The 22,399-nt window shown below is 45.9% G+C and overlaps 1 protein-coding gene across 4 annotated transcripts in view; it reads left to right on the forward strand.

Moving 5' to 3' along the window:
* The window catches only part of LOC128347072 (laminin subunit beta-2-like), an 82,551-nt gene that overhangs the window by 19,994 nt on the left and 40,158 nt on the right, over positions 1-22,399 (forward strand). For all 4 annotated transcript variants that reach the window (XR_008317361.1, XM_053301141.1, XM_053301140.1 and 1 more), the window contains 12 exons: positions 1,198-1,386; positions 3,459-3,522; positions 4,038-4,240; positions 7,020-7,140; positions 8,368-8,556; positions 11,145-11,324; positions 12,254-12,366; positions 12,454-12,533; positions 14,243-14,399; positions 18,357-18,509; positions 19,043-19,201; positions 20,540-20,661. Coding sequence is in view for 3 of the 4 variants with exons in the window: in XM_053301141.1 (XP_053157116.1) it covers positions 1,198-1,386; positions 3,459-3,522; positions 4,038-4,240; positions 7,020-7,140; positions 8,368-8,556; positions 11,145-11,324; positions 12,254-12,366; positions 12,454-12,533; positions 14,243-14,399; positions 18,357-18,509; positions 19,043-19,201; positions 20,540-20,661 (1,730 nt within the window). In the remaining variant the exon portion in view is untranslated. The remainder of the gene's footprint in view (positions 1-1,197; positions 1,387-3,458; positions 3,523-4,037; positions 4,241-7,019; positions 7,141-8,367; positions 8,557-11,144; positions 11,325-12,253; positions 12,367-12,453; positions 12,534-14,242; positions 14,400-18,356; positions 18,510-19,042; positions 19,202-20,539; positions 20,662-22,399) is intronic.

The raw sequence follows: 22,399 nt of genomic DNA on the forward strand, positions 1-22,399 counted from the left end.
TTTGGGCAAGGCAAGCACAGTGATGGCTTGAGCCTCGCTCTTGTTGCTGCCATTAAAATTAACTAGAAGGGGGCCCCACATTGGCTGATTTGCCCCAGATCCTGCACCCAACCAGGGTTCTCTAAAGACAGCCCTGCTCTCCATGCCTCTTCCTCAGTTTAACAAGGAGTGGAGGTTTTTGCCCCCTGCTTTGTGGATGTTGTGAATTCAGTCAATAAGAGAGCAATCGGATGGTTAGGTTCACTCCACAGAAACCTAGAGCAAATATAACCACAGCCCATCCTCCATGTTGCTGAATGTATGTATCTAGGGTTGCCATAAACTGACTTTCCAAATCCAGGTGCCTAATTTGCATATAATGTAAATTGGCCTGAAAATAATTTTTGAGCTGAATAGTGACTGCACGTTTTGCTCCATAACTCCACTTCTGCAAGGGCTAGAACTTGATTGATTGATTGATTGATTAAGTGCCGTCAAGTCGGTGTCGAATCTTAGCAACCACATAGATAGATTCTCTCCAGGATGATCTGCCTTCAACTTGGCCTTTAAGGTCTCTCAGTGGTGCATTCATTGCTGTCGTAATCGAGTCCATCCACCTTGCTGCTGATCGTGCTCTTCTTCTCTTTCCTTCAACTTTCCCCAGCATATGTCCAAAGTATGATAGTTTGAGCCTGGTCATTTGTGTCTTGAGTGAAAATTCTGGATTGATTTGTTCTATGATCCATTTGTTTGTTTTCCTGGCTGTCCATGGTATCCTCAAAAGTCTTCTTTTTCAAAAGCGTCAATGCTTTTTTCTATCTTGCTTCTTCAAAGCTTTTTTTTTTTTTAATGAAAGCTGAAATCCCGGCAAATCTGGGTGGTCTAAGCAATCTGGGTGAGATGCTTAAAATCCGGGTGAAACATGGAATTTCGGAGGACATGGCAACCCTAATATATCAAATTATCTTTCCCAGAAGCCTCCATTTAATTTGGAGGAATAGAGTTGTCAGAAGCAAAAATATGTTACGTGTTGCCATCCACCTGCAGCCAGAAAATCCAGTCTCTCTTGTTCACAAACAAATGTCTTCCTTAGGTGAAAAGTTTGAGATTTTGGAAGTTTTATTTTGAGGTTTTAAATTCCTCTCCTCAGCCTTTTTTTTAACTGGAGAAGAAAGGTAGAAACTCAACTTTCTCTTTTGACCCCTTTTCCTCATGTAGACATTCCGCCCAGCAGCCATGCTGATTGAACGTTCGTCAGATTTTGGGCACAGCTGGAAGGTTTATCGCTACTTTGCCTTCAACTGCTCCAAGCTTTTCCCTGGCATCCCTACCCACGTGCCAACACATGTCAACCAGGCAGTGTGTGACCAGCGATACTCCGAGATTGAGCCCTCCAGCCATGGCGAGGTAAGTGCCCTGTGAAACATGAGGACTGACTGTTTTCAGTTTAGTGGCTGGCATGAAGTAGTCAGGAGGGCAGAACTGTTTGGTGATGATGTAGTCAGAAGCAAGCAGCCCAAGCCCTAGTTTACCCTCATAGACTCAAATCCTTTTATCGTGTCCATCACCGTTTTACAGCTGTGTCAAATTATGCTGTTTGTTTGTTTGATTGATTGATTGATTTCTATACCACCCTAACCAAAATGGCTCAGGGCGGTTTACATAAAAACAAAACTAAAATCAATTAACTATCAAAATCGAAAACTGTAAAAACAACATAAAACCATTATTAAAACAATTAAAACCGTTTCTAAAACCCTGGAAAACCAGGCCAAACCTTTACGGTTTAAAAACAGTTTAAAAACCCTGGAAGGCTAGGCTGAGCAGATAGGTCTTAAGGGCTCTCCTGAAAGCCAATAATGAACTCTCCTGAATTCAGCTCTCCTGAATGAACAATAATGAAGATTACGGATTTCTGCTGGGAGTACATTCTAGCTATCACTGTAATGTTTCCATCCCACTTTGTCTGGACTGGGCTTGGTGGCTGAGATGAGGTAGGTAGGTTAGGCTGATTGAGAGTGACTGGCTCAAAGTAACCTAGTCCACTTCATGGAGATTTGAACCTTAGCTTTCCCAGTCTTGGGGTCTTTCCAGACAGTAATAAACTGCAGGATGTTCAAAGCTTTCACACAAGCTCCAAGTCAAGAGCAATCTTACTCCATATACATATGCTGCTGAAGGCTGCCTCACTGCTTCCTAGCACAACTTTACGCTCCATACGCATGCTGAGCAGGGACCTTGCACAATTTTTGCAGCTCCACCTGCTGGGCAGCTCTTGCATTTTGAGAATAACCCACCCTTTCCCCCAGGCACCATAAAAGTAGTAATGAGAAAGGATGGGCTCTTTTCAAAATGCAAAAGCTGGCTGACAAACGGTGCTGCAAAAATTGTGCCAGGTCCCTGATCAGTATGTGTATAGAGGGTAAGGTTGTACTAGGAAGTAGCACAGAAGCATGCAGCAGTGTATGTACTGGGAGCAAGAGCGTGTTTGGAATGTGTGCAAAACCTTTGCAAATCTAGCACCTTATTTCTGTCTGGAAAGACCCCTTGCACTCCAACCACTACACCACAATAAATGTGGTTGGTCAGAGCCAAGTTAGAAATATTGGACAAGCCTGGAAGTAGAAGGAATAGGAGTGGTGCTGTCTAGAGTTCCAAACAGAAGGTGTTGCAAAGCAAGGACACAGAGGCATGATCAAACAGCCAGATGAGACACTTTGGTAGCTGAGACATCCTATTGCTTGTAGTCATCAGTAGGGTGCAAGCAGTGCCAGTCAATAGGGAGGGAGGAAGCAGAATCTGAAGGACAATTGCACACAGCTCTGTCTTTAGTGTAGGCACTAACGCAGTGGACTGCCAGAGTTCTGTTCCGCTTTCCATTTGCAGAGATCCATTGTGGTGTAATGGACAGAGTGCTGGGACTTGGACTATCTCAGCCATGTGACTTTGGGCCAGCCACAATCTCTCAGCTTAAACTATCTCTCAGGGTTGTTGTGAGGAAAAAATGGGATAGCAATAGCAATAGCACTTACATTTATATACCGCTCTATAGCTGGAAGCTCTCTAAGTGGTTTACAATGATTTAGCATATTGCCCCCCAACATTCTGGGTACTCATTTTACCGACCTCAGAAGGATGGAAGGCTGAGTCAACCTTGAGCCCCTGGTCAGGATCGAACTTGTAACCTTCTGGTTACAGGGTGGCAGTTTTTACCACTGCGCCACCAGGGGCTCTGGATAGCCCCATATATGCTGCCCTGAGCTTCTTAAAGAAATAAACATGGGACCAACAAGCAAAACAAAATCTGGATTCTAGCTCTCATTTGTGTGGAATGCAAGGAAAATACTGGGAATAGCATCTGGCATTAATTTGATGATCTTGGAGTTTCTGGAGGAAGGAACAGACGTCGTTGACACATTTTATCGTACCCTAAGAATGGGGTTTGCTTCTTGCCATGGTCTTCTTGCTTGTGTCTGCAGGTGATTTTCAAAGTGCTAGACCCAGCGGTGAAAGTAGAGGACCCATACAGCCGGGAAATCCAAGGTATGACTGTAAATGGGGAGCAAAACAGTGGAAGAAGCTGGTCCTTAGAGCTGGGACTTCATAAGAGTTTTGGAGAAACACAGTCAGGGGAAGAACTGTAGCTCAGTTGCAGAGCACCTGCCTTGCAAACAGATGGTCCCAGCTTCAGACCCTGGCATTTCTTAAGAACCACTTCCTCCCAAGTGATTCCATCTGCCAGGGGAGCTCTGCTCAGTGTGCCGACACCTTTGGAGGTCCAGTTGTCATGCACGTGGGACAGGGCCTTCTCCGTGATTGCCCCCAGACTATGGAATGCCCCCTGGAGAGATCTGTTCCCTCATTCCCTCCTGTAGTATACAACTGTGCCCTTGACTCCCAGCCTCATTGATTAATCAATTGATTAAAAGTTGCAGCCCTAATATATAGATAGATAGAATTTAAGTGAGAAGCTTAAGAATGGGGGAATTGGGTACGGCTGCAGGGGCCCTAGGAGCTAGAACTCTGCACCAACAAATCCCCCCCCCACTCCTGCCCAGACGTGTTACGTGTCACCAACCTGCGGGTGAACTTCACAAAGCTGCACACTCTGGGTGACAACCTGCTGGACTCGCGACATCAGGTGCTGCAGAAGTACTACTATGCCGTGTACGAGATGGTGCTGCGTGGGAGCTGCTTCTGCTACGGGCATGCCTCTGAGTGTGCCCCCCTGGCCGGAGTGCCAATCAGAATCGAGGGCATGGTAAGGCACAGGAGGTGTGCAGTGGGAGGGAGGTGCAGGGGGGAAAGGAGGTTGGGGCCTAGACCAACAAGGAAGGCAGAACAATGGGAGGGTAATCCTACTGGGGATCATGGCGCCAGTGCTAGAGATCCCAAAGCACATGTGATCAGGGTTTTCATCTGGGAAATGTTGTCTACAGAGTGCCGGGACCTTCTTCAACTTACTGTCCGGGTTTGGGGATACCCTGGTGAAGGAGAGTATGGTAGGAGGGTGTTCGTGGGAGGAATCTGTCAGAGAGACAACCGGGCAAATTGGAAGACTAATTGGTGAGATGAGCCAGAAGCCACTTGTCAGAGGTGGCCGAGAAGAGTTAGAAGCCACTGTAGCTGTAGAGGTGAGAGGCCACACAGATGTGGACAGCCACACTTCCTTATGAGAGGTATCCTCCTCATGGGCGTCCACACAAGACTTTTTCATTGGGCAGGGAGCAAAGCCAGCAATCCAGTGCCCTCCTCCATGGACGTATGCCTCATTGAATTCAATGGTAACCTGCTCAATCTGGGATGGAGGGGTCAACTGCCCCGCCCCCCCCCGGATGCCCATGATTCTCCTGTGTGGGTAGCAGTGTCCTTTTGCAATATTGAAGCACCTTTGCTGAACTATTTAGGGCATTCCCTGGTAATGCTGAGGAGGGGAAGCTTCAGCCATGACTTTGGTTCCTAGAAAGGAGACTGGCCAGAGGTGCATAGCCCTGGCAGAGCAGCACTTGAGTGTTGACTGAACCCTTTCCCCTCTACAACATTTTGAGGCATAAGAGGGATGAACCAACCCTAGGAAAGATAACCCCCATGTATGGAGGCAACAAACTGGGTGGCTCTCGTTATGAACCCTAGCCATGACAAACACATCCCATCCAAATTATATGCAGAGAATTTAGACTATTGTACTAAAATAAGTGGTTCCCAACATGGGGGCCTCCCTCTAGAGGTTGCTGAACTACAACTCCCATCATCTCCAGCTTTAGTGTGGCTGGGGGTGATGGGAGTTGTAGTTCAGCAGCTTCTGGAGGCCTCCAGATTGGGAACCACTGTACTTAATACTCAGTTTTTGTGACATGGAAATGTAAATCCTGAAAACATTTCAGTTTCAGAAAACCATAACAAATCCATTTAATTCTCATATGATGACCATATAATTATAGAATGTTAGCGTTGGAAGGAAGCTTGGGAGCTCTTCTAGTCCAACTCCATGCTCAGTGCAGGAAACTAATACATCATCCCTGCAAGATGGCCATTCAGCAAAGGAGAGCCTCAGCCTACCACTGCGTGAGGTAGACTGTTCTACTGTCAAAACAGCTCTTGCAGTTAGAAAATTCCTCATAAAATCTAGCCTAAATCTGTTTCCTTTCAAGGAGATGCTGAAACATTGAAAGGTGTTTCATTCAAACTTATCTCCCTCCCCCCAACCCCCACTGTCAGCATGTGCTAGATATAGTTCTAACAAGAAATGGAATAGTAGATACAGAAAAGAGGATTAAATCTATGGTGTGCTATGAGGTCTGGTGGCTGCTGCAAAGGGCTGTGGGGAACATAGGAAGCTGCCATATACTGAGTCAGACCATTGGTCTATCTAACTCAGTATTGTCTTCACAGACTGGCAGCAGCTTCTCCAAGGTTGCAGGCAGGAATCTCTCTCAGCCCTATCTTGGGAGATGCCAGGGTGGGAACTTGGAACCTTCTGATGCTCTTCCCAGAGTGGCTCCATCCCCTAAGGGGAATATCTTACGGTACTCACACTTCTAGTCTCCCATTCATATGCAACCAGGGCAGACCCTGCTTAGCTAAGGGGACAAGTCATGCTTGCTGCCACAAGACCAGCTCTGCTCCTTCCCCTTGCCTACCTTCCCCGGAAGACAAGTAGTGGCCACCCTCCACTCTGCCCCGCTGCGCGCCCACATAAGCGACAGCACGGTGGCAGCAGGAGCTGGGAGTAGAAGGACCCCGCCCCACATCCCAGGTGCCCCACGCTATGAGCGTTGAGGCTGCTCTAATTAAAGCAGCTGCTGCACCCCGCTCGGCTGCTCCTTTGCCCAGGATCTCTGCCAGAATTGGCAGTGGGCCGGAGCAAAGTCATTTAATCCGGCAGCGATTGCCCAGGTGATCGCCAGCCGGGGTTAAGCGAACCAACTTAGCCTGGCTAAACGCTGCATTACAAACTCGGGCTTCGCGAAGGAGCAGTGCCAGGACCAGGCTTGATCCTGGCGCTTCACACGTGCAGCCTAGTCCAGGCTGGGCTGCGCATGCGAACAGTCTCAATCAGTATGTGGGACTGGGGATTGGGGTTTGCAGGACAGAGTGGGAAGGCATGATATGCAGAATGAAGTCATTCCAAATCCCACCCAGTGGAAGTTCCACCCTGACCCCTTTAGGGATCAAGAAGGTTTTGGCAGAGATTAGTTACATATATGTCAGGGCTATTTATTTATTCTCCACAAGCAGTGGGGCTTGAAAATTACTTTTAAATGCTCTCTTTAAGAACCGAGATGCTTGGATTCTGTAGGCACTGCTATAATCTGTTGTAGGTTTGCAGTCATGCAGATGCTTAGACCTCTCCCTGACTACATGACCATCAGCCACTCTCAATTCTCTAGGGCTCAGGTTGGCATGGGAGCACTCAGCACCGGACAACGTGAGACCTTAAAAAAAAATAAAAATCTCCATGCTGAGTGGCGCCCTGATCTGATCCTGCTGGGCTGTGCCATGGCTCTGAATACCCCACTCACCAGTCTCCTCTGCTCCAGATCCATGGACGGTGCATGTGCAAGCACCACACCAAGGGCCTCAACTGTGAGCTCTGCAAGGACTTCTACCAGGAGTTGCCATGGAGACCGGCTGAGGCCCATCATCCACATGCCTGCAAAGGTGAGAGAGGTGGCGTATTTGTGTGCAGAATATGGAGAACGAAGCAGTGAGAGCTAAAGGGATTAGATCTACCTTGGGGCAGGACCCCTTATGTTTCTTCATCATGGCCTCTGTGCTTCAAACGGTTGAGTTTCTTCTGCATCTGCGCAGAGCCTTCAGGAATGTTTTGAAGCTTTTCCTCAGCAGTTTTGATAATAGCCCCTCCCCATTAGGATAGTAATCCGGCTTTGGGCAGATGGGTAGCAGAGACCGTTAATGCTAGAAAGGCTAAAAAAAAAAAAGTGAGAGAGCCATTTTATAGTGTTGGAGGAAATGCTCAAGAGCATGTGGAGGGATGCTCCTTCTGCCTCAGACTTGTACAGCCTCCTGAAGAAGGCTGCCACTATGCCTTTGCTTCTTCTCCTTCCTCTGGTTGCCCCCTCCCATTACCATGGCTCCTCCACCTTTCTCTGCTGCATGTGACAGCTAGTGATGTCCCAACTTAAGCTGCTTTATGATACTGTGTGTGTATGAGTGGATGTGGCATTTGTAGTGGCTGCTACCACATATACACATGGGGCAGGCCATGGCCTGAAGGAAGACAGGTCCGCTGGTAGACTGGTCCACCCCACAATTGGTTTGGGAAATTTGAGAAAGGCTGTTGTCTGAATGCAGATCAGGTCCCCAAGCCAACATCACAGGAGAAGGTCAGTTAGGTGGGCAGAACGAGGCAGTAGGGATGTGCACGGAACTGTTCGGTGCTCCATTCTAGGAGCGCCAAACCTGTTCCGTCAACCGGTGTTCGAGCCTGTTTGGTGTGTTTGTGTGTGGGTTATTTAAGTGGCAGGGGAAATGCTGCCTACCTGCCAGGCCCCGCCGTGCCACTTTCCCCCTGCCAGCGCTCTCACAAAAAGCGGGTGTGCGGGGCTGCAGTGGGTATCCCCGCAGCCCCGGTCAGCGTTGCCACACAAACATTTGCATGACGACGCTGACCGGGGCTGCAGGGAGGTACACTGCAGCCCCGCGCACCCACTTTTTGTACGAGCGCCGGCAGGGGGAAGAGCGCCGAGCGGGAGACTGCGAGGCAGGGGCCAGCAGTTAGGCAGCACGTCCCCAGCCCCTTAAAGAACCCCCCCACGCCCTCCCAGGAGTGTACGGAACCAGTTCTGTTCACATCCCTATTAGGCAGAGGGCTGCACATTTTGAAGCTCAACATTCATTAAACGGTGTACCTGGTTGCCCCCACAGAGTGCAACTGCAACGAGCACTCGCAGAGGTGCCACTTCGACATGGCAGTGTACCTGGCCACGGGCAACACCAGTGGAGGGGTCTGCGACGAGTGTCAACACAACACGATGGGCCGCCACTGCCAGCTCTGCAAGCCCTTCTACTACCGCAACCCACTGGCTGACATCCGTGCCAGCACTGCTTGCATCCGTGAGTGTCACTTTTTCATATTGACTATCCAGGTCACCCACTATCTGTCTGTGCATTATTTACATATTATGATTGTCTTCTGTTCCTCAGTCACAATATGTTGCTGTAACCATTTAAGTGATTAGGCCACTGTGCTTCTGAAGTGACCAAATATGTTTTCATTAATAAGCAATTTATATGTAGCTGAGAATTAGCTGCCTTCCCACTGTGTCTGGTCAAGAGAGCTGTAAAACTGAAAAGCTTACATGTTTTCCAACAAAAGTTGGTCCCTTTTCAAAACCTCCTTACGTAATTTGCAAATGTTTTCTCAACTGTTACATTTTAATACAACAAGGTTAACACACTCCTGCAAGCTGGTTGGTCTCCAGCATTTGTGTAGTGACCAGTCTCCCCTCCCTCTATAGAGTTAACCAGAAGTGACAGATAGTCTTGTCTTGTCTTGACAGATAGACTGGTGAGCTCCAGAGATCGCCCAATGAATCCAGTGGGGGTGGGGTGGGTCCTAGAGAGTGGTTGCTAGGAATTCTGGGAACAAGAAAGGAAGTTCTGTGCTGGAGGAGCAAGGGGACATGTGGCAATGGAGTTTGCTGCAGCAGGATGACTGCAGCTCTTGGAAGATAGATCTGCAGGAGGCTAGAGCCTCATCAGGAGTTTGGTGAGTTCAAGGAAAAAGGGGAAGCCAAGACTTTTGGTTTCGGGAACCCATAATAGGGAACAGATTGTTTAGTCAGACTGTGCATCAGGGATTTGTTTTGCTTTCTGTGTGCTTTGCATTTTCCTAAATCCCTGTTCTTTGCAACTAAGTAACTAAGATTTCATTACATGCTGCCCCAGTATCATTCGGGGTCCTGTTGAAGTCTTCTTATAACCAACCAAGTATTTTTAAGTTTATCTAACCAACCAAAAGCCTCAGACAGAACCAATATGTAGTAATTGAAAAGGACTCTGTAACCATTTAAGTGTTCTTAAATGCAACCTAAAACTGAAGCTTAAGACAACCTATTTTTGTAGCCTTTTGAATAAAGGTGTTTTTCTTCTTTGTTCTTTACCTTTTTCAAGCCTCCAAGGGTGGTTATTGACCAAGCAGGAGGAAGTGGGGGCTTTTCTCTGGTGCAAATGTATCTCAAGGAGAGCTTGGCCAAATTAAAATTTTAACTTCACATACAGGCAGCAGGTCTGAGAGAACAATTGGCTTTATTCTCGCCTATTAAAAAGGGGAGCAGATTTTTTTATTTGCCCAGTTACAGAGGGACATTGGATTAAAGCACCCAATCCACTAGTCCGGTTCTTTGCAAGTTATAGGGTGCTTGGTGGCAGCATTTATAATCTATCGGAAATACAGAGTAGTTTTATGAGAAGCCCACCCAGGCAGCTCAGCAGGGATGACTCGGCATTTTCTTTCCCTCACGTGAGCTAGCTCTGAGACAAAGGTTTTAATTCCCTACAATTTGTTAAACCATGAAGTGAGATTTTTCTTTGCTTCTTTGTTCAGTTTCCTATCCAACTTTTCCCCAAGTTCCCAAGCTGAGTTACAGCATACAAATAAAACAATATAATCATAATAAAAATTAACAGTATATAAAACAGCATAAGATTAATACACATTCGGTCCAGAGATGCAACTACTTTTTAATTATTTATATTTTATTTAAACAAGAACATGTTTTGTACATAGGGCATCCAAGAAGCCAAATGAATAAATGAAACTCAAAACATTGCTGTTTTTACCCTACTTTTAAAAAAATCATTTTTTTAAAAAAAAGGAACTTATATTTCCAGTCTCCTCTTAAAATAGATAGGCATGCTCTGCTACTCCTGTTAAATCTGTGTGTGTGTGTGTGTGTGTAAAATCTTTTAACAGATGTCTCTCTTTCTTCACCTTATAGCAATTGGCCCTCTTTCAACAATGTAGTTTTTGCTATCTTTGAAAATAGCCCATCTTCAGCAGTGCAAATGCTTTTCACTCACTTGACATCCCTGACCTTTTGGTTTCCTTTCCATTCTTCTCAATGAAATGTTCTTAGAAACTAGACACTTCTGTTGGTTTCAGTAAAATATATAATTTTATCTTTTTCCTATTTCCAGTCTCTTAACCTTTCAGGCCAGTACAGCAGACAGCATCTAGTGAACTGCCTGTTGTAGAAAAATGTCTGCCAAAATACTAATGTTTTATTGATAGTGAGGAAGATTTATAGAACCTTTTAGTTCCCTGGGCTAAAAGAGGAGAATATAAGAATTGCCCTGATGGATCAGGCCCAAGGTCTATCTTTCCAGAATCCTGTTCCCCACAGTGATCCACCAGATGCCTCCAGGAAGCCCACAAGCAGGAGATGAAGGGCATGCCCTCTCTCCTGCAGTTGATCACAGCATCTGGTATTCAGAGGCATCCTACCTCTGAACCTGGAGGTAGCCTATAAAGTAGCCATTGATAAACTTCCGTGACGGTTCTGGGGATACTTACTATGGCTCTATTGAATCCTATCTTTGTTAGCTCCCAATTCTGATTCAGCCCCATCTAGCTCTACAGGATTCTGGCTGACTGGATTCCTAATGTATTCCCCCCGCCCCACTTCTCTTTTGTCTTACAGCCTGTGACTGTGACCCAGTGGGCTCTTTGGATGGTGGTGTGTGTGACAGTCATACAGATGCAACACTGGGCATGATCGCTGGGCAGTGCCGCTGCAAGGAGAATGTCAAGGGTGTGCGTTGTGACAGCTGCAAAGAGGCCTTCTATGGACTGAGCCGCAATGACCCTCTGGGGTGCCAGCGTTAGTATTGGTGATTTGCGCGGAGTGACGTTATGGGTGCAGGTTTGCTAATAAGCAGAGCCAGCATAAATACAGGGGATGTGGACGTGAGTAGGGCTTGGGTGCTGCAGTGGGTGATGGCTACCTAACTGTGTCTTAGAATGTGCATGGAAGTGATTCCAATGCACAATCTTAGGATGACCAATATGTAAAATTTGTAGAGCAATGAGGCTGATTTGGAAGCACACACACACACACACACACACCGGTCCGCTATAAATGTGCCTTCCTTCCACTGCGTGTCAATGACTTATTTCCTCTGTTACAAAGTGCTTCCAGAACATGGGCAGAACTGGGAATTTTTGTCTTTTAGCACAATAGTGTGTGTAGAGGAGGGATGGGGGAGTTGCACACAGGCCCCCGTTGCATCCCCGCAGAGCCTCCTAATATGCATGCTGGTTTGTTGGGATGTCTGCACTGTTTCCTTTAACAGGGATTCCCAGATATTGTTCATTACAACTCCCAGCATCCCCAGCTGCAATGGCCTTTGGCTGGGGATTCTGGGAGTTGTAGTGAACAACATCTGGGAATCTCTGTTAGAGGGAACACTGGATGTCTGCCACTTAACTCAAGCAGTATTCTCTCAGTTTCAACTTCCTTTCCCTACATGAAACAATAGGAAGGAAAAATTCTAATTTCTTCAAAGATTATCCCTTTTAATAACATGACATGTGCATTTGGGAAACATGCCCAAATTGATTAATGTATTCCATTCAGGGTTTTGAAGTTTTTGGCTGCAGAAACTGGTAGAAGCAGAAGAAGGGATGGGAGGGGAGGCTGCACAGAATTCAAGACCTTTGATCCTGCTGGGCCAGGCCAAATGCTGCAGCATAGCTGGCTTACAAATCAAGGCTGGGCCCTCTGGAAAGTGCTGGTCTGTGTGTTTTCAGCCTGCAGGTGTGACCCTCGTGGGATCATTGCAGGTAGCAGCCCCTGTGACCACATCAGTGGTGACTGCTACTGCAAGCGTTTCGTTACTGGGCGATACTGCAACCAGTGTTTGGTGAGTGAGTGCTGCTGGACCACTAGAATGTGTTTGCGTGTGCTTTGGGCTAGTCACTCATTGCCTAATGGCCCTTCTTTTCCACAGCCTGAATATTGGGGGCTGAGCTATGACATGACTGGCTGCCGAAGCTGTGCTTGTGATTTTGGAGGAGCCTACAGCAACAGGTAGGAGTGGGACTGATATAGGCTCGGAGAAGTGGAGGATGGTGATGCTGTTCCCTTGGCTGGGGTTGTGTGGGGCATGAAGTACAGGGATAGAGAATATCTGTACTCTTGGGGACATCTTATTCTTGGAACAGTGGTGCAAGGCCTGGGGGTATATTTTGAAGCAGAAACTGACCTTTCAGTCAGTGGTCAGGGTCCAAAATAAAGCTGACCATGTAGTGGTAAGAGCTTTACAATTATGGATCACATGCTTCCAAGCATAGCATTGCCTACAAATATGAAATATTCTGTGGTGACAAAGTGTATTTCAACAGTTGTATCTGAAGAAAGTAAATAATGATAAAGCGCCATCAATGAGACGAGTTAGCTGTGATTAATGCAAATCACGTTCATTTCAATGGGACTTAGTCATCACTAACTTTTTTTTTAATGCAATCCATACTTATCAAGTGCAGATATGGTAGATGGTTTTCATGATAAGTGATTGTGTATTCATTTTTATGGCTTCTCAGGCCTCACGATATATTTGTACATTGTTGTGGTCTTCATTCTACACCAATAAACTTTTTCATTCATACATACCAATGTGTACAAAATTCAAAGAGGAGAGGTAACATTAACATGTGCAATACCTCAATTTATTCTAATTTGAAAACACTTCCTATTTTATAATGAGAGAAACTGTAGACAAGGGTGTTAGAAAACTGGGGAAATTTCAAAACCGCCCCACAAAAACCCGGTATGAGATGGAGCTCTGGGCCGGAAGTAGACTGTAGGGTGCAGGAAGCAAGTTTGCCCAGGAGTGGAATTGAAACGGGTGGCAGGCAGAATTCATTCATTCATTCATTCATTCATTCATTTATTACATTTATAAACTGCCCCATCTAGAGGCTCTGGGCGGTGTACAACAACTTTTTGAAAGACATTAAAACACACAGTGCTAAAAACAATATAAAAACAATTCAAAAACAATTAAAACCATTTAAAACCAATTAAAATACTTTTAAAAAACACTCCCCAAAGTCACTCCCATTCACCTCTCTCTGCCGTTCCCTGCCCAATGTTCCTTTGTTTTGAACTCCATGTTTCTTCGTGATAGTAACATAGAAAACTGCCTTATACTAAGTCAGATTCTTGGTTCATCCAGCTCAGTAATGTCAACACTGACTGGCAGCAGCTTTTCAAGGTTACAGACAAGAATCTCTCCTAGCCCTACCTGAGATGCATGAGAGTAAACCTGGGACTTTCTGCAAGCATGTAGATGCTCTTCCACTGAGCTATGGTGAATGTTGGGGGAAATCTGGTGTCAGGGCTGAATGGGAAGGGTGTTCCTGGTATGGTAAGTCAGTAGTGTGGTATGTCACACCAGAGTTCCTGGTGTGCTAGGTAGAGTTTAAGTTGCACCCCCTGATAATATAACAGAGTAAGACTGTCCTAGATAAATCCATCCAAAACAACTACCATTCCCCTTGTTCCTTCTAGTCACAATTTTTGATATGAAACCACATGCTAGTTCCTAAGCATGTAATGAAAAGTTTGTGGGGGGTAGTGCGGGTGGAATCTATACTTTAACTATGTTGATTGTGAGGTCAAACTGGAGCAAGAGGCAATTAAGGGATCCTGAGTGTGCCTTTCCCTTTTTGATCCCAACTACCATAGCTTAAGCATTTGGCTGCCATGGGTCTGCTTATCATACTTTCTGTCTCCAGGTGCTCCATGGATGATGGGCAATGCCCCTGCCAGCCCCACCTCATGGGACGCCAATGCAATGATGTGCAGCCTGGGTTCTTCTGTATACCCCTGGACTACTACATGTATGAAGCAGAGCATGCTACGGGTCTTGCCCCAACGCATCCGGGTCTGCCGGTGAGTGCACAAGAAGTAGACGACTTGGAAGAAGAGAACACAAGATCCCAGGCCATAGAGAGAAGGGACTGTATCTAGAAAGCCCTTGTGGTTTGCATAAGGGACACTTATCCAAAGGGAAAGGAGAGGGCACTTGCGTTTCTTATGGGGTTTGTCTAAGGCAGTGATTCTCAAACTTGGGTCCTCAGGTGTTATTGGACTTCAACTCCCATAATCCCCAACCAAAGGCCACTGAGGCTGGGGATTATGGGAGTTGAAGTCCAAGAACACCTGAGGACCCAAGTTTGAGAATCACTGGTCTAAGGGATTTGTGTACAGGGACTTCTTACTTGTTTATTTGTTTTATCTACCATTTTTCTATACTGCCTGATATATACATCTCTAGGTGGTGTACAAAATTTAAAACAATATAAAAGTCACAGATTAAAATCTACAAAACACAATAAAAACAATAGCATAAAACAGTTATTAAAACAAATTATTAAAATTAATTCTAATTAAAAGCTTGTGAGAACAGATGAGTCTTAAGCGTCTTCCTGAAAATAAACAGAGAAGAAGATGCTATTATTTCAGCAGGGAGCATAGTCCAAAGTCCTGGGGCAGCCACAGAGAAAGCCCGGTCCTGGGTAGCCATAACCAGACCTCTCCAGAAGATCGTAACAGGTGGCAGGGTTCATGACAAAGAAGGCGCTCTCTTAAAAACTCTGGGCCCAAACCGTTAAGGGCTTTATAGGTGATAACCAACACTTTGTATTTCTCCCAAAAACATATCAGCAGCCAGTGCAATTCTTTTAAAATTGGTGTTATGTGGTCCCTTCGTGTTGTTCCAGAGACCAATCTGGCTGCTGCATCCTGTACCAATTGTAATTTCTGGACTATGTACAAAGGCAGCCCTATGTAGAGTGCATTACAATAGTTGAGCCTGGAGGTTACCAGCATATGTACCACTGTTTTAAGGTCATTTAGCTCCAGAAATGGATATAGCTGATGTATTGGCCAAAGCTGATAAAAAGTGCTCTTGGTCACTGCCTCAACCTGAGAAACCAGAGAGAGCTTTGGATCCAGGAGCACTCCCAAGCTACATACCTGATCTTTCAGGAGGAGAACAGTCGATCAGAACAGAACAGAACAATCCAGAACAGGCAGATCTAAGCCATCTCTCAGGTCCTGACCCACCACAATCAGTACAGGTAAAGTGTGCCGTCGCATCGGTGTCGACTCCTGGCAACCACAGAGCCCTGAGGTTGTCTTTGGTAGAATATGGGAGGGGCTTACCATTGCCTCCTCTCACACAGTGTGAGATGATGCCTTTCAGCATCTTCCTATATTGCTGTTGCCCCAATATAGGCGTTTCCCATAGTCTGGGAAACATACCAGCAGGGATTCTAACCGGCAGCCTCTGGCTTGCTAGTCAAGTCATTTCCCCACTGCGCCATTAGGTGGCTCCACAGTCAGTACTTCCATCTTATTTGGATTCAACCTCAGTTTGTTATCCCTCATCCAGCCCATTACTGCCTCCAGGCAGATATGCCATTTCCTGATGAGGTTGACATGGAGAAATAGATCTGGGTGTCATCAGCTTATTGATAACACCCTGTACCAAACCTCCTGATGATCTCTCCCAGCGGTTTCATGTAGATGTTAAAGAGCATTGGAGACAGTATGGAGCTTGTGGAACTCCACACTTTAGTTCTTGCTTTGCAGAACAGTCTCTAAGCGACACCATCTGTAATCTACCAGAGAGGTAGGGATGGAACCACTGTAAAACAGTGCCACCCAATCCTACCTCCCTCAGGCGGTCCAGAAGGATACCATGGTCGATGGTATCAAAAGCCACAGAGCAATCCAAAAGGATCAGCAGAGTCACACTCCCTCCCTCCGATCTCCAACTGGCTATTATCATCCATCAGGCTGACCAAGGCAATCTCAACTTCATAGCCTACACAAAAGCCAGTTTGAAATGGGTCTAGATAATCTGCATCATCCAAAACTGCCTGGAGCTGAAAGGTCACCACCCACTCAATCACCTTGCCCAACCATGGAAGATTAGAAAAATGTCTGTAATTAGCTAACTCCGAGAGATCCAATGCAGGTTTCTTCAAAAGTGGTCTAATAATAGCCTCCTTAAGACAAGGAGGCATCCTGCCCTCCCTCGGAGAAACATTTATAATATTTATCAAACCTTCACTGATAATATGATTACCAGATGAGATAAGCCAAGTTGGGCAAGGGTCAAGAGAACAGGTTGTAGGACACATCGTCTGAAGAAATTTGTCCACTTCTTCAGGAGTCACAAATTGAAAATGATCCAATCTAATCCCATAAGAGGAATTGCTGGACACTTCCCCAGTAGATTCTGCAGTAACTGTGGAATCCAGCTAGGCCCAAATATGAGAGATTTTATACACAAAATAATCATTTAAAACCTCACAGCGAGTGACTGATGGTTCCAAGTTTAAATTCAAGGGGGAGGGGTACATACTAGCCCCCTCACAACCTTAGACAACTCAGCTGGATGTGAATTTGCAGAAGCAATGCGGGCAGAAAAGAACCACTTCTTTGCTGCCCGACCTGCCAGAGCATAGCTCTTCAAATGTGCTCTGTGTTGTGCCTGATCAGACTCGCACCGAGTCTTCCTCCACTTGTGCTACCTTGCCGCTTCAGCTCATGTAGTTCATCCGAATACCACAGGGCTGTCTTTAAAGCAGGGCTATTGGGGCTATCTTTATTCCTCCTGGGCAAAGTGTTATACGAACTATATAGTTGGGTAGAACCTAAAAGTTATCCAGTGCAGCTTAGACTCTTGCACTTTAACCCATCTGGACACCACACACGCACCCCTTCTGCAGATTAAAGCACACTATCCAAACCATAATTTTCATACATGGAAAGCTGGCATGAGAAGGAAAAGGCATTTTGCTGTCAACGGAAGGCACATCATTGGACACTAGCCTAGCTGGCTTTGAAAGCTATTAGACATATTTATGGAGGAGAAGGCTATCAGTGACTATTAGGCAAGATGGCCATGTGGAGCCTCAAGGTTCAGAGGTAGTATGCCTCTGAATACTAGTGGCAGGCTACTAGAATTCGGTGAGCATACGTATATGGGAGAGGACACTGCCCTCAACACCTGTGTGTGGATTCCCTGGAGGGATTTGGCTGTTGCTGGTGTCTCCTTTGTGTGTCTTTTTAGATTGTGAGCCTCTTTGGACAGGGAACGATGTTCTCCCTCCTTTTGCTGTGTCAACAGCTTTGAGAACTTTTTCTTGTTGACAAATGGTATATAAATATTTATATGTGATTGTTAGATTTATATTATATAATAATTTGGATGGCCACTAAGGAAAGCAGGATGCTGGACTCGATTGGCTTTTGGTCTGAACCAGCAGGGCTCTTCTTCTGTTATTACGTTCTGATCATTCTGATCTGCACGGCCCCTTCAGGAGTTAAATGGCCAGCGCTGCATTCGTGGCATGGCCAGGAGCGGTTCTTCCCTGCCTTAAAGGCAGGGAAGAGCCACTCCTGGCTGCGCTACGTGGTCCCAAAGGGGCCACGTGGGAGCTGGACCATGCCCCCCGCGTCTGACGTCAGACGTGGGGGCATGGCTAGCCCTCACGTCTGACATCAGACGCAGGGGGTGAGGTCAGTGGGGCCACCGCCACACACGGGCCACTGGCGGTCAGGCTCCATGCCTGACTACAACTCCAGCCACAGTCACCAATAAGCAGGGATGATGGGAGTGTTAGCCCAACATCTGTGAGAGGGCCAAAGTTGCGCAGCTCTGCTATAGGGGAATACTAGGGCATTTGCACTTGCAGCCTCAGCCATTCTGTAGTTGCCAGTCTTAGTGCCTAACAGAGCAGGCTGTTGGACAGCTGACAAAAGGCAAGGCTCAGCTGTCTGCAATAAGGAACAACTAATCATGCAGTAACGAAATAATGTTTCTCTGTGTCATAGGGTGCCTTGAGGCCTGAGGCTCCTGTTGACTGTGTGGAATATTATAATGGGGTCCAGAATGGCCGCAAAGTGAGGCTGAGGCGCCAACACAGCACAATCAGACTCTTACAGCAGCGAGCAGCGCTCAGACGAGCCCGGCAGCTTCAGCAAAAGGTGACTGCGAGAGTGCGGAGGAAGTGGTGTGGCAGAGAGGATGCTGGGAAGGAATATGTGAGGAGAGGCCATGTGAGGAGAGGGTGGGCTGTTGGCTGGATCGGGCCAGCGTCCCTGCCATGGGCTATTGTGGGCTCTCCCCCTTGGTGGTGTTGGTCCATGAAGCTGAGCTGTTTTGGGGATGTGGTGGCAGCCTTTGAATGTTATGTCTGAGTGAGTGATTTCCTCAGACTTTTATTAAGCCAAATAATAAAAGAAAAGCATAAGTGCATTAAGCTTTACTCTTGTGATTTAAAGGCAGTCATCAGATTTGCACACACAGTTTTTTATGCAAGGTGGCTTGCAATTGGTCAGAAGTGTTCTGCAGTGGTTCCACAGGCTGGGGGTGAGGGAGCCCCAAAAGCAGGCTGATTTCTTCTTCCAGCTCAGATTGCCATGAAAAGCACCTTGCCTGCTTCTATGCAGATGGGTGGGAGTGGGGAAGGCTGGAGGGAACATAAAGCCATTTGCTGACCCCATGTTTTCACCTACAGCCAGATGTGGAGGTTGTGCAGCGGGAGCACACAGGTCACATGATTACATGGACGGGCCCAGGCTTTGCCCGCGTACGGGATGGGGCTGGCTTATCCTTCCACATTGACAACATTCCCTACCCCATGGAATATGATATCTTGTTGCGCTATGAGCCTGAGGTATGTGAAAGGAGCTGGAAGGGACTTGGTGGATGTTTGTTGTGTGAGGAGGACATGACCATATCCTGAGGGTGTGTATGTGTAGGGGCAGGGAATCAGCAGTATTGGAATGGATGGCTTTGGGAAGCACAAGCAAGAGCAATAACACATTCATATTCATACTTTTGTGTTTATTATTATTATTATTATTATTATTATTTTATATTAAGCAGTTTGACTCATGCTCAAAGCCCTCTACATCAACTTATCTCAGTAATCCTTACAACAGCCACTCAAAGTAGGTCGACAGTATTGTCCTTGGAGTACATATTGGGGGTTGAGACTGTTGGGGGCAATTACTTATATAGCAGAGTATTACAGGAAATAACTCACTCTCATTACAGCACAAGTTAACATGGTCTCAGGGGCAACAGCTTGTAAATGATAAGCATGGAGATTCATGTAAGGTTAAGCTAATCTACTTTATTCAGAAGTACATGATGATGATAGAAAAGACCTATGTCTAACAGCGAGATATATGTTGATCAGAGAGAGACCTATAGAAGCATGGTGCTCAGAGAGAGAGCTAGAAGCATTCTGGGAAGAAGAAGGAGGAAGTCAGTCCCAGGAAGTTCCTGAGTACATTCTATCCATAGAGGGGTCATAGAGGCAGAGATAAACAGGAAAGAGAAGGGAGACCCTAACTATCTATCTCTACCCCCAATGCTCCTAGTGGTCATTAAGGTTACTGGTGCAAAAGGTCGATGCCATCTGGAGCTGGATCTCCAACAGAGACTAAGAACTTTGAAGTGGGGACTTTTCAGTTCCTGAACCTCTCTTCACTGGAGGTTTTCAAACAGAGGCTCAATGACCATTATCAGGGATCCTGTAGATTCCTGCATTGAGTAGGGTATTGAATTAGAAGACCTTCAAGGCACCCTCCAACTCTAAAATGCTATGATTCCATAGCTTCACTGCTGTTAGCTCTTCACCGCTGTTTTACACCATATCTTCCTGATATTGAAGATGGCGGTTGGTGTGGCAAAGGAAAAGGTGGCAGAAGATACTGGTTTTTAATTTAGTGTGGCTGGGGATAATGGGAATGGTAGTTCAACAACTTAGGAGAGCCCTTCTCTATCCTCTGGCTTTGTATAATATCTGATGATGACAACTATTCATTTAGGACATAATTAAATTTTGCAGCAAGTATTTATTCAGGCAGTTTATCTATCTATCTATCTATCTATCTATCTATCTATCTATCTATCTATCTATCTATCTATCTATCTATCATATAGGCCTGATGAGGACTATCTGCTCTGGTCCTGCTGCTCTAAACCCACTTTGTCTCTTTCTCAGTCTACAGAGGACTGGGAAGCTGTCGTCAGTGTCAGCTCACAGGCTTTACCAATGAGCCCACGCTGTGGCAATGTGCTACCCTCAGAGCAGATGTACCGGGAGAGCCTGCCGCATAGTTCCAGGTGAGATACGAATCTAATGCACCTTACAGACTGGCGTGCATGAGACAGAGGTTGCATGACCGCATGTGAGATTGAGAACGACCTACTTTGTTTGTTTGTTTGTTTGTTTATCACATTTTTATACTGCCCAAAATGCGAGTTCTCTGATGTCAGTGCACTGAGAAGGTTTTATGGAAACCAAGATCATGTAGATTGCATCCTTAAAAAAACTGGTAACAAATATGATGCATCACTGACAACCTAAAGCAGATTTGGTCAGTTTTCTGTATTTTCAGTAGTCACTTTGTTCTCAAAATAGTAGTCCAGGAGCCAGAAGTGTATTTTTCAGGAGACCTTGACCTTTTCCTGGAAGATGTAACTCGGAAGTATGGAATCTCTGTCACATATATAACTTTGTAGGGTGGGAGAAGACGCACATTGTCTTATGAGTGAAACTATAAAGGCAACCTTTTTACCACACCTTGATTAAAATTGTATAGGTCCATCATGGGAGGGGGAGGCAGGAGTGGCCCCCAAGCCACTAGTTGATCATCTGAGTGTAATCATTTAATATATATCTGCTATATCTATAGGCTTCTGAAGAGTTTTATCAGCAGAAGTTTTCTTTTCCTGCAGGTTCTTGAAAGAGACAGAGTCACATTGCCCTTTTGCACAGGGGTGAAATGTAAAAACCCAATTACAAAACATTTCTCAGTACAATGCCGGCAGTTTAAAAGGGGAGTATGAGACCACATGCAAGGAACACATTTCCATGTTCCAATTGTTACAGTCTGTCTTTTGATGCAGTTAACATTGACTTCCTTTGAGGAAACACAAGTGGTTTTCCTGTCATCGGACTATTTGCTGTTGGATTGACTGAGTATTTACCATAATTAAGTGGAGAGCTCAAGGTTTCTTGTGGTTAAGAAGCTGTAGGTATTTTGGTTTGGCTGAGGGCCCTCTACATGTGCTGGTGGAGTCTGGTACTGCAAGATGCAAAGGGAAATTGCATGATTTTGTTCTTCCATTCTCTCTAATTTCATTTCAAACTGCTTTCCATACTGGAGTTTTATTTGAGGGCCCCTGCTGTTATCAGTTTTTATTACATCACTCATGTCACTAATAACTAGTTTCATTCACATAAATATAGCATCTAGTATTTGGAGGGAGGGTGAGGATCTCACTCTTTTATGTAGCATATCCTCAAGCTTTTCAATTTCTCTTTTGTTTTTATTATTTAACCCTTTATCATTTAATCAGTTATTTCTTCTAACTCCAGTGCTGGTTTTTTGAGCATTATATATATTTGTCAGGAGCTGGGCCATGAGCTATAGTCACTAGGGGACACAAGTCCAAAGTCAGGACTAGGAGAGCCAAGAACACCCCAGGTGTCCAGCCAGGTAGATCGTCAGGAGCTGGAGGATCCACACTGAGAGCTAGGAATACATCAGAGGTCAAGCCAAGTAGCAGTCAAGTGCCAGAGCGGGTGAGAATAAGAGCCAGGGGTCAGTAACAAGTCAAGGATCACACTAAACACACCATCAGGAGACCTACCAGAACCAGCAAAAGAGGACCTTAATATTAAAATAAAGCCTGCTTCGGCCAGGAAGCCTTTTATACTTCCTGCTGCAGGATGAGCCAGTGGGTGATCCCACAGGGCGGGGCTTGCCTGGAGCCTAGAGAATAAAACCTCGCTTCTGTGCAGTAAGCTGCCACAAGTGGCAGTGTTGTACATTACTTGGATCAATCAAGACATGAC

This window comes from Hemicordylus capensis, chromosome 2 (assembly GCF_027244095.1).
Source record: "Hemicordylus capensis ecotype Gifberg chromosome 2, rHemCap1.1.pri, whole genome shotgun sequence".
Classification (NCBI taxonomy): Eukaryota; Metazoa; Chordata; class Lepidosauria; order Squamata; family Cordylidae; genus Hemicordylus; species Hemicordylus capensis.